Here is a 12,567-nt window from a genome sequence, read left to right on the forward strand (position 1 = left end):
CAAAGACTGAAACACACAACAGCAATGAATGAAAACAAGAACACAAACATGTCCATGGACCAATCAGACCTTTCCATGTCACTCACATATTCCACACACACTCGCCTCTGCCGTCACTGCGATCATCCCCGCACCCCAGCTTGTAATTGACACGCATGAAGTTTATGATGCGATAACCTAAAGAAAAAAACGAATGACTGTTTCTTTTTACAGCTCTGCTCTGTGCCGACGACCTCCGCTACAGTTTGGTACCAGACAGCTGTTCGCAAACAAACTAGTTTGGTTCATCAGATCACACACTGAACCACATGTAGAGCCAGTTGACTGTGAGACGCTACTGTTAACCCAGGACTGTTCGAGGGAAAACCTACCAAAGCCTTCCACATATGAGAACACACACACACAGATTCAGACACACACACACGCACACACAACATACTCATAGTCACTTCCACTGCTGAGAGTTTACAGTGTAAAAGGGACCAACCCAGACGCAGAGATCCTGAGATCTAAACTGGATGTTTTCAGTGTTTAACTAAGATGAAGTTGGTGCTCTGTGTGTGCTGCGTGCACTACAGTAGGATGTTGGCCAAGTGCTCGTGTATTTATTATTACACTCAAAAGTTCTGGAATAAACACTTTTTTTTTTGTTCACATGTGTTGATTTCACAGCTTTGAAATCTTAGACTTCCTCCTTCTGTGTCTTCCTCTCATGAATATCATGTCTTGACCTCGTGTGGGACGAGGTTTCAGATGTCTTGACGCGTTTCCAGCTTCATCATTAAATCATACAAACTGATGATGTGTATCCCAGAGAGAATCTAAACCAGTAATTTACTAAATCCCCAAGACACAGATGGGACCTGAAGTTCCTCTAAAGTAAACAGAAAGTAATCCTCCGAAGACAGAAAGTGGTGTCTGTTGAACACCAGAATTTCCCTAAAGAAGACAAACGAGCGTCTGCGCTTCCACATCGCATCATTGGATTTTTGCAAGGCTACAAAAACACACTTACTTAGGTTTAGTGGGTCACAACTCCAAACATGGCAGGTTTTTGGAGAAACTCAGTCCTGACTGCACGCCTGCTCAGAATGCTTGTCTCACTCCGCATTGCTTCACAACAGTGTCATAATATCACCCAAGCATGTTTCTAATGGAGAAAGGATGTTGAGCCAATCTGACTCTCAGTTTAACAGACTCATTATGAGTTTGTGAAGAGAGAAGGTGGAACAGCGGCACGGTGTGAAAGAAATAAACCACTACTGTGCACATGCGGTAATTGATCCAGAATGACCTGCAATAAATCTCTTATCAGAACAGATTGGCAGGGTGACAGGATATAACCTGAACAGCATGTGTGTATTCCTGGTAATGAAGTAACTGAGAATTTCATTGGATGTAAGACAGCGGAGAAAATGATTACAGATGGAAGGTTGGACACACAGTCAGCTGCTGTAAATCACTGGGTACCTGTCCATGGTGTCGTAACGCGGCTGCATGACAGCAAATAAACCAGGCAGAGACAGTGCCCTGCCTCATCTACCCATCATCTTCTTCATCTCCCTTTTTTGTTTTGTTTGAAAATGTGACTAAAAGAAGCACATATGTGGCTGCTCATGTTTTGTCGAGGTTTTTTTTTTTTCCCCTTTCCCTTTTTTTTTTTTTTTTGATTTCCAAAGAAACTGTTGATAAAGGCCAGACCCTCTCCAGTACTCTTCTCTCTGTCCCAATCACAGACACTTCACTGCTGCACAAAAAACGTCCAGCAAGATGTCTAGACGTGGTAAAACAAGTCCATGTTTGGATATTTAAATGGATGGGATGAAACAGGTAGGGTGAGTGAAGATTTCCAACCGTGTTAGTTTTGGGAGTTTTTTTCTTCCCCTCTGTGCCTCACCTTCCAACCTGTCTCTCATCATCTCTGGGTAGAAAATAGTCCAGATCCAAACTGACAGGAATGCTGCTCCTCTGCAGCTGTGTGGTCACTGAAACTGTTAAATGCATCGCTCATGTTCCCATCAAACAAAGTTTAATTAAAATAAACTCCCAGAGATCATAAAGACCACGTTGGAAGTTTGATTAAAAGGGTGCAACATTTATTTCCTGCTGCTCACAGAGCGAGATTTTGGAAGATAAATGCTCTTAAGTGCGCAAAGCTAAATAAACAAAAACAGTCCGGTCTGGCACGTCACCTTTTTACGAGAGTTTTTCACAGCAGGATATTATTTTCAGCAAGAGTTTAGTTTGTTACCTCAGGGAGGGAGGGAGGGGGGCATTTAGTGCTGAGTGAAACGGAGACTGGGCTATCCTGATTAAAACTTACACAAATACAATTTAAGAGATTTGTCCTGTAAGCCGACATAATAATTACTGACATAATTAGAAGAGATTATTCTCAGCGGAAGGAAACGCAAGCCTCTTCAATGGCTTGTTGGGCTTGTAAAAAACAAAGAATCAAAAGGTGTTTTAATTTAAAGCTACTATTTGGATGTTATAAGGTTGCATGTGTGTGTAAGCACGTGTGTGTGTTGCTTTTATAACGTCAATTGTGTCGAGATGTATGTGAAAAATAAGCTGCCATAAAAGGAGCGGTGACGCGCCAGCCTACTTTTGCGCGCTAAGATGTGGTTTGCTCTATAACGCGTTTATGTGTGTGAGAGAGTGTGTGTGTGTGTGTGTGTAGGGGGTAAAGTTTTGTGCAGAGGGGCGGGGGTGCGGCTGTGCAGTCTTGTACTAGAGTTTCTGGGCAGACCTGGTGGTTCATGGGTGTCAGGAGGCTGTTCTGGGGGGAGCGCAACACAGCGCGTAAAGGCATCAACAGTCAGGCAGCTGGGAGACTTGAAGTCGGGACAAACTTAACTCACCTGTACAGGGGAAACGATTTTCGTCATTTGGGGGGGGGGAAATTGTGAGCAGCTTGCTTTCCTTCATGATGAAGTGTTTGTGGGATTGTACATCCTGCGCTGGGATGGTTATGCTGGGGGTGCTGTGTGTGCTCTGGCCGGCGCCAACTGGAGTTTGGAGTTTTAACCTTTACGCAGAACATCCTACGGTTTACAGAGGACCTGATGGAAGTTATTTTGGTTATTCAGTGGACTTCTATCAAGCAACTAGCGACAGGAGCACGTGAGTACCAAAGTTAGAGCTGAAACTGCCCCATCAAGCCCCTGCTGAAGTTTTTTTCTGGACATAAAAGATTATTGTACCTTAAAATTTACCTGCGTTATTTGAACCCGCCAAAGCTGTTTTATAGTAGCAGGATTATTAAATTCAAAATATTTTGAAGGGGTGGGTGATGCCTGATGACCACTATAGTAGAACATTATGCTTTAATGGGGCAAAATAAGCAAACTGTCTCACAGAATGAAGATTTATGAGCGAGTCAGATTATGCATCGCACCCTGTCCTGCATGTCTTGCATGTACCTTGGTTTTTCCTTTTGCTCACCAGGATCAGTGTGCTGGTGGGGGCTCCTAAAGCGAACACCTCTCAACCGGGCATCGTGGAGGCTGGAGCTGTCTATTACTGCCCCTGGCCAGGACTGCCTGATAGCTGCAGACAGGTTCCTTTTGACAATTCCAGTGAGTTATCTAAAGCCTTCCAAAGTTGTGTTTTCTCATTAACCACAATTAACTTGCCACAGACCCCCTCGGGGCCCCCACTGGGTAAAATTGTACTCCTAACAGTCCTGGTACACAATAGCCAAAGTAACCAAAAGCCAAAGTTTAGTTGGACAAACTGTGAGACATATTGTATCCTGACTGCTGTCATTGTTTCATGGCTTTTCATTTTGTCATTATGAAGAACCGAAGTTACATTTTGCAAGCAATCACTCCTTCCTTCATAATTGTGTATCCAGATGTCTCTTAGTTAGGAAGGACTGAACATCGTCTTGTTAGTGCTTTTACATTAGTTGTTTATTGTGCCGTGTCATGGGGGTAAAAAGGAGATAAGACATATGGCTCTCATCAACTTTGTGTAAAAAAGACACCTTGCAGGTTTGCATCATGCTAATTATGCTATTCAATACATTATCATCAGCCATCACTTGTGCATCTCATGTCTCTGGTGCTCACTGAGTCGTCGGCGAGTGTGCATGAGGTAGATAGAAAACGGAGGGGGGGATAAACTGTATGCACATGGGAATTTAGTTTCCAGTCAGAGGAAAGCGGGATTGGGTGAAGTCTGCTTTTTATTAGATCCTGAAAATGTATCCCTGTCTTCTTTCCCCTCCCCTTGTCCCACTCTTGTTCTCCGTCAGTCAGCCTCTTTTCACCAAGACTCCTATCATCTTTATGTGGACCAGAAAAAACTATGCTGGAGAATAAACTGACTTATTGCTCCACTGCAGCTCTGTGGGGAGAACTTATATGTCAGACACAATTCTAGGAAAGTTGAAAACATACATGAACAGCAGCTTGTAGCAGAGTCAGTGGTGTCAAAAGCTTCTCTTTTAGGAAGAAAGCTTCATGAGGATAGAGAATAAAGCTTCAAGTGAGCCTCCTTCTGTGTGGTTGTCATAAGAAATGTGAAACTCAGCCATTTGTTTATGTATTAATATGAACAGAAACTGATTGTCAGATGCTTTCTGATCGACGTTCTAATCAATGCGGAGCAGGTGAAAAAAACTACACAACTGAAAGCTTATCTGGTCAGCCTTCTGTCTGAACTGAAGCAGATTTTGGGGTCCAAAGGAAGGAGGATTGTCATTATTCTCCCTTACATTAATTACAAATATTCCCCACAAAATGGCTGCGTGAAATATTTTGTGGGGATTTTCAGGTTTGAGTGATGATTAATAAAAGAGCTGGATTGCATGTGAAAGTGAAGTAGCATGCTTGTGTGCTTGTCTTCACATCAGTGGACCAGGTGATTGATGGCAGTGGGTATAGTGGATGTTTCTAGAGTTACAGCTGATCAATTTTTTTAAAGGTACACTGTATAAAACATCAGCAGAAGCGGTGAACACGTGCAGACTGCACATGTTTTTATCCTGCATCAGCTTTGCATGTGCATGTGTGTGTGGCTGTGTGTGCAGATGTTTCAGTGACATTATGCAGATGTGAAGTTGACAGGAATGGGGGGGGGGGTATGTTATCACAGATTAGTGATGGATTGCATCTTTGTAATATGAATGGAGGAAAAAGTAAACTGTCTTTGCTTCAGCGCCTGGTCTGTGCTTGTACAGATGCATTGCTTCTCAGATTTGCAGGAAATCATGCATGTCTTAAAAGTACAAACATAAAGCGATGATTTCATCATGTTTTAAAGAATGTTTATTGACTTCACAACCATATCCAGCGCCACATGGAAGCATCATATTTCAAGTCTCAGCTGGGAAACAGCATCAAAATGTTGTCAAATGTGTTTACATATTCCAAACTTGCTACCCTCATTGGTCATTTTCAAGCCTGATCTGTCAACTGTTCATTTGACAGGAAAAAGTATTTGAACAAAAACCAAAGAAGGATTTGGTCTGACAACTAAGCAAATGCAATGAGCAACACATGACATGTTACACTAATGTCACTGAGTTATCAAAAACTAAGCCATAAAGCAGAAAAATTGTGTGAAAAGCTAATTCTACCTTTACTTCTTCTCTCTGTATATTAAAAGCTGCTAGTCTGGAAAATCCATGTGTGTGTTAGAACAATGCCAAGGAGGAAAGACATCAGCAGCGATCTTAGAGAAGAAATTGTCTTGGCCCGTGAGTCTGAGAAGGATCAGTTTATTTGTAACAGTTTCACTCAGTTTACCATTACAGAGTGGGAATGATTAGTCAGAGGAAAATATTTAAGGTACTTACTAATCTTGCCCAGCAAGTGCATCTCAAGCTGAGAGAAACTGAAAAAAGTTTGCAAAATGGAGTAAACAGAAAACTAATTCTGGTTTTAAAAATACAGCAGCACACTTTATGTTTGCAAGGTTGCTTAACAAACCAAAAATTTCTGGAAAAATGTCTTGTGGACATATGTCCTCAGTTAGGATGTATGGTTATAATGCACAATGCAAAGTTTGGAAAATAAAAAACACCATGAACATCTCAAACCAACAAGGAAGCATGGTGGCTCTTGCAACACAACAGAGGTGAAGCTTGACAACAAACTAACAACAGAGTATCTGAAAAAGCAAAGAATCAAGGTGTCAGAATGAACCAATCAAAGTCTAGACCTCAAGCTCACTGAAATGCTGTGGTGACACCTTAAGAGAGCTGAGCATGTGCACATCATGTCAGAAACCTTAATGAATCTGGACCTTTGGATTTAGATGTGTGTCTGCGTGAGAGAGAGAGAACAAATGTGTGTTTAGTTATTTTATATCCTGTTTTAATGTGCAAACAGTTGTTTTGGTTGTGTATTTTTTGCTGTATGAAACCTGCTTTATTGATACAATCTGATTTGGTTTGGTTCGATATAAACCAATGCTGTAAAAAGAAATGGAGCCAAATTCCGAACAATAATGAGAACAAGAGAAGCATCATTACAAAAATGTGTTCCTTCAACTCATTGCTTGAGAGAACATGTGGGATTTAAGGGGTAATGTTACAAAGTATTGCAATTAATAGGTGTACTTAGTCATTCACACACAGTCTGTGCTTGTGTTTTGTTTTTTTAATAAATGTGATCAAATATAATCCATTTCTCTTTTTTTGGCCTTTGATCCAGCTTGAGTTGATTTTATTAATATTATTTTATCTTTTTATTTTTTGTATCTTTTAAAAATATTTATCATTTTAGTTTTGGTGATATTTTAAATTGCTTTATGTTTTTAAATCAGTTCATTGTTGTTTTTTTAAATTTTTTCATGTATTATTACTGTTCACCACGGTGGTCAGTGCATACTGCTTTATGAATAAAGCTTTCTTGGCTTAGCTCTATCAAGTATTTTCCTATTTAATATATGTATTATGCCATGTGCCATGTTTTCATTTTAAGATCTGGTAAAAGGATTTTATTTTTAATTATCATTATTATTTTATTTTGTTATATAAAATTACAGAATTGAAAGAGAGGTTTTGTGTTTTTTGTTTTTTTTTAGTTTTTCACACAACTGTGTAAAACAGTTAAGCCTCCTCTCACTTATCATGGGATGACCAACTCTGTTCAGACACAAATGAAGAGTATGAATCATCACAGTCATTAAGTTCCCTCAGAGAAGATTAAATATCTAATAAAGATAAACTATTAATGATTGTCAGAAAAACATGCTTTGCACACCTGTTTGTCTGCATCCACTGTATTCCTGTAACTTCATGTGAGTCCCTGTGTGTGCTGCTCACACATGTGCTGAACGAAGGTGTTTAATGAGGAGGGGTCTGCATGGCTGTAAACAGACCCAGCTGGTCTTAAAAATGGCTGGAAAATACACACAACAAGAAAACAAAACCAAACACACCAAATCTGACACTTTATTGTGATTCCAGTGGGAAATCTTTATAATGTCCACGTCAACTTGTGTATGTGTGTCTGTCAGTCTTTTAAACCTTGTTCATTTTTATGTGAAAGACAGAACAAAAAGCCCCCATATCCTGTCAAATATCTGTTTCTTGGGGCCAAATGTTGTTTTGATGTGTGTTATTGGCCTGTTTAAGACTTTGCTTTTTTACTTTTTTTTTTTTTTGCTCATTGAGGACAAATGTTCACAGACCACATTAGAGTCAGTATCAACTTTTACAGCCATCACTATTTATGTCTTTTCCACTTCCTCTCAATCTGCCTCTGACACCAGATAACCGAATGATTAAGGTGAATGGCACCAGAGAGCCTCTGGAGTTTAAGTCTCACCAGTGGTTTGGAGCATCGGTCAGGACACACAAAGGAAAAGTGGTGGTGAGTGGACATGTTAACTAAAATCTTCATAGCTTTTGCGTTTACGGTCCTCTCCTTCCTTTTAAACGCAGTCGCTTTTAAAATTAAATGCAATCTGTCATGCAGGCGTGTGCTCCTCTGTACCATTGGCGAACAGTGAAAAGAGAAGGGGAGAAAGACCCTGTGGGGACCTGCTATGTGGCTGTCCAGAATTTCAGCGCCTACGCAGAGTACTCACCCTGCAGGACCAGTGAGTAACTCTGCAGCCTTGTCTCCAAATGACTTTACCTCCTTGCAGAGAGATCTGTCTCTCTTGCTTTGTTTTCTCTTTTTCTCACTGCCGCCAATACGGACACACCGATGACTGATTGTTTATTTTTTTAATGTGTTGTAATAAAACCTCTTTTTGCATAAGACAACTAACATTTTAAATTGAATGCTTAATCTTTTTATGTGTCGTGTAAATAGTTGAGTTTAAAGTGTTTCTTAACCCAGATTCTAAAAAGCAGGCCTTTAACATGAGTGGTGTTGTACATGCAGGTATAGCTTTATTTGTCTAAAACAGCAGCTGTTTAATGTAATATCCATTGATAATATGATATTTGATGAGCTTCAGGCTGTTTGAATGTTGGAGATTAATGCAGGAAATACAGTGTGTATTAGTGACATTTTTATTCAACATTTCTCCTCTTACACTTTATGCACTGACAAGCTGTTATTGATTTGGTGTTGATACGACATTCTAGCTGCATTTTAGCCACCAGTGAGCAATTTCAACCATTTATCAGCTGGCAGTGAAACAAGCAATCCCAGCAGGATAGAGCTTCTCCTTCCAGTCATTCAGCCTGGGAGCCTTATTCTTAGCATCGGTGCAAACTAGCCAGGCAAGTACTTAGCAAATCAAGGTGATGAACATAAGTAATTTTGGTAATGTTTCACAAATTTATATGCAAAGGAGGTATGTGGTGAGGTTCAAGCAGAAATTTCAATCAGCTAACAAAACACTAAGCATGCTTTAATATCAACATACATGTGCAGGAGGTGGGGACTGTTGCTTGCCTCATGTTTCATAATGATAACCTAAAAATGATTCTCTATCCGTTTCTCTTCAATTTCTTCTTTCTGTCATCACCTTGGTAAATTGGATTTATGGGATCCCCCTTGGCTCAAATCCTCCATTCTTTAGTTCTTCAGCTTTTTTCTTTCTTTCCTGTGAGCTCTCTCACCCTTTTCCCCCGATACAAGGCCCTGGCACTTTAAGAGGAGTTGGTGCATTGTAAACAGCAGATAAAACTGCTCAGGTTGTCCACTTCTCCGCACCCTCACATTAACACACACTTAACTTACACCCCTTATACTTGCCCCATTATTGTTGAGGACATTTATTATGTTTTTGTTTAGTTATTCTGAGTAGTTCTTAGGACAGAGCAAGTGTCTCTTTATTATGTGTTTATGTCAGATTTTTGGGCCTCAGGCAGATTTTTTTTCCTCATCTTAACATCTTTTGGCTGCCACTCAGACTCCTGCTATAACTCACTTATTGTTTACACTGTATGTGCACTTGTATAGTCACGCATCATTAAACTTCACTTCAGGGTGCCACTGAAATGATTAACAATTTATGACATGCACGTAAGTTTTGTGTGTCCATTGTACAGTCAGATGAGGTCATTTAAACAGAAAAAATACCCAAGTGGTTCTGCAGTTTGTTGTAAACTGAAAGTTCGCCTTCGTTTCCTGGACTGTGTAGTTTATAAAGTGTTTTTGTCTCTTTTTTTCCAACTTTAATCGTTCCAGATACGGTCTGTTATATGAGTTGGTTTCAACAAACTGTAAGACCTTTAAAACACTTCACGGCTGATACACAGTCAGACTCATTAAACGCAGTCTGAAAACGAAGCCATTTTAATTCAACAAAATCTTTTAGCCCGACTCATTTCTTTTGCCTTGTCAAACTTGTCGCCTACATTATAGATGATGCAGCTCCACTGTCAACATCCCTCACTGTGCTTTAGCTTTGTTATGCTACTTTCTAACAATAACAGTAGACTTGTGCTTATCTGACTTAAAGCACAGATAAGGAACAGCCAAAAGAGGCCGAACGTTTCTTTAATACTCAAACTTCCTCATTCAAGTTCAGCCCCGACAGATAGCTACCCTATCTGATGTCAAAATGCTTTAAAGATTGAAAGTGCTGCTCCTGCAGAAGTGGTAATCCCATTTAAGATGCACAAAAAGGGAGTTTCACATTTTGCATGTGTCATCTTCAGATGATCCAGACCCAGAGGGACAGGGTTTCTGCCAGGCTGGGTTCAGCGTGGATTTCACCAAGGTAAAGGCTGCAGCAGGAATTACATGTTCTCAGCAGAAACAAAATCTGGCAGTTTTAAAACGAAGACTGTCTTCAGAGATTTAGGGGACTTTGGGAAGACGAGCAAGTTTTTTTTGTCCCTAGAGAAGCATCAGCTCCCGATGTGACCTGTTGTCTCTCAGCACAACACACACACACACACACACACACACATTCTTTCACTGTATAGTCAATATGAACCTTGACCTCTGCCTCATGGTCCAACTCTAGCCTCCTATACAGGAAGCTGTCCTTCTCTGCAGGATGTCAACAGGCATGACAACAGAAATCATATGAGCATACCATGCAGTTACATGCATTGTGCAGTATAGTTTTCCATAACACCGTGACACACATGCACAATTAGCTAGCAAATTTCTGTCACGTGACTGACTAAGGCTATCTTTTCATCCCAGGAAGGAAGGCTGGTTGTAGGAGGACCTGGAAGCTTTTACTGGCAAGGTAAGTCGAGCCGCAGAGTGCAAAACTTGCGTTTGGTCTCTTTTTTTATTTTGCAGTGATTTCATAGTTGGGAAGGTGTTCAAAGGAGAAAGAAGAATGGAGTTTAACAGTCAGCACAGCCTTTATACCTACATACACACTGAGGCACTTCCATAGTCTTCCCTAAGAGAAAGCCCTCACTTTTCTCCCTTTTCTCTCCCTCACCGCTTAACTTAATGCCTCTGGCCGACCGTGTTGTAACAGGAAGTGGGTGTTTGAGCACTGTAATGAGCTGATCATGGGGTAATGAAGTGTGGAGGAACTGCCCCTCTGCCCAGTGGTTATGCACAGAGAAGCAAGGAAAGTTTGGCGAAGAGGTGGACAGCGCATAGTTGAGATGTATGGAGAAAGTGAGTGAGGAGGTGATAGGGGATTGCTTTGGCGATGACAAAGTGTCAGAGGGGGAGAGTAAGATGAGAAGGGAGGGAGTGTGTTATAGAGTCAGCTAGAGAAAGAAAGATGGATCTCCTGCATGATAAAAGCAGCGCTGAGGTCGGCAAGCCTGCTGGACATGCAGGACCAGCCTAAGCAGAGGGATTAAGTGTCTAAATAGGTGTAGCTAGTGTGACATAGTAAAGCTGCTGAAGTGCAGAAGTACTCCTCCAGCACCAGGTGTTTCAGTGTGTGAGTGTGTGTTTGCATTTTCCAAACTTCGAGACATACAGCTGTGTGAGGGGGAAAGTAGAGTTATTAACCACTTGCACGACTCGTTCCTTCTTTCTTTTCAACACCAGATCTGTGCAGCATCCAACACTTTGATTGAAAGAAAATTGTCTCAAGAAAAAATGTGCAAAGGAGGGTAAAATATAAGATATTTGGAGATAATGCTTTACTTTTTTTTATGATGGAGCTGATGCTGTTGTTGCATGTTGTTAAATAATAAATGAATGCATGCAAGACCCACACTAGACAGGCAACACGGAAAGCCTAATGGACTGCTCCCTCTCTGTGCCCTCGGCATGGCGAAGCAGGCTGCCTCCAGTTAAAACACTTCCTCCAAATGTTTATAAAAGCACTCAGCCTGGATTTTATGGCCTCATATATGACAATTATCCTCAGCCTTCAGCCCGATTCATCACTAAATATAAGCTCTTTCATATGCAGTCGTGTTATCGCTGGGTCTGAAGAACTCCTCAAATTAGCAGCCGTGACGCATCTCTATGTGGTAAGAGTTTATGTCTTTGATCAGGAGGAGGTTTAATCATGACTTTAGGTTGTGATATGTTAGTCAGGGTGATAAACTCAGTGCTGTGGAAGAGGAGTTGGAGGAAAGGTTAAGAGGGCACATTTTCCCCCCCATCAGTGCACTCACACATAAAGGAGGATTTATGGAAAGTTGAGGGCAGCCATAGATAAAAATCATTTGTTTTTTTGACCTCTTGTTCAACGGCAGAGGAAGGGTGTTGTATGTGTGCACACACCTATAATTTATAATCTCCAGCTGAAGTTGTGTGAGTATTTTTCAAAGGAACTTTGGAGTATTTTTTTTTTTGCTATTCCTCAGCCACTGATGTGTTTTAGGTTTCCTGGGGGAATGCCTCAATGTGGCACCAGCTCTGTGCATCGTTTATGTGAACTGCAGCCGATATCTGCAGCAAGGGAAAGAGTGGGATCCTTTTGTAATGGAGCTTTTCTCTATCTATCTTCGTGTGTGTGAATGCAGGTCAAGTGATGACAGCAGGAATAGCTGAGATACTGAATGGCTACTCGTTAAAGACAGTGCTGAGACGGGTTCCAGGAGAGAAACAAACTGGAGCTGCTGAAGACACGTACGATGACAGCTACCTTGGTAACTCACACAAACTGATGTGCAAACTATCACTGAGATGATAATCATCCTTGTTATTGTGATCTAATGACATCACATATAAAAAAAACCTTGGTGTCTATGTTCGTTTCAGCCATGTT

At 40.9% G+C, this 12,567-nt stretch overlaps 1 protein-coding gene across 1 annotated transcript in view; it reads left to right on the forward strand.

Annotated features, from left to right (window-relative positions):
- Positions 1 to 2,929: 2,929 nt before the first annotated feature.
- Positions 2,930 to 12,567, forward strand: part of itga8 (integrin, alpha 8) — a gene marked incomplete at its 5' end in the record, with an annotated part of 47,903 nt that continues 38,265 nt past the window's right edge. The window contains 7 exons of the mRNA XM_079240347.1: positions 2,930 to 3,126; positions 3,451 to 3,581; positions 7,729 to 7,829; positions 7,935 to 8,058; positions 10,079 to 10,140; positions 10,575 to 10,620; positions 12,323 to 12,448. Coding sequence (XP_079096473.1) covers positions 2,930 to 3,126; positions 3,451 to 3,581; positions 7,729 to 7,829; positions 7,935 to 8,058; positions 10,079 to 10,140; positions 10,575 to 10,620; positions 12,323 to 12,448 — 787 coding nt within the window. The remainder of the gene's footprint in view (positions 3,127 to 3,450; positions 3,582 to 7,728; positions 7,830 to 7,934; positions 8,059 to 10,078; positions 10,141 to 10,574; positions 10,621 to 12,322; positions 12,449 to 12,567) is intronic.

Source organism: Telmatherina bonti (assembly GCF_933228915.1).
Source record: "Telmatherina bonti genome assembly, chromosome: 5".
NCBI lineage: Eukaryota > Metazoa > Chordata > Actinopteri > Atheriniformes > Telmatherinidae > Telmatherina > Telmatherina bonti.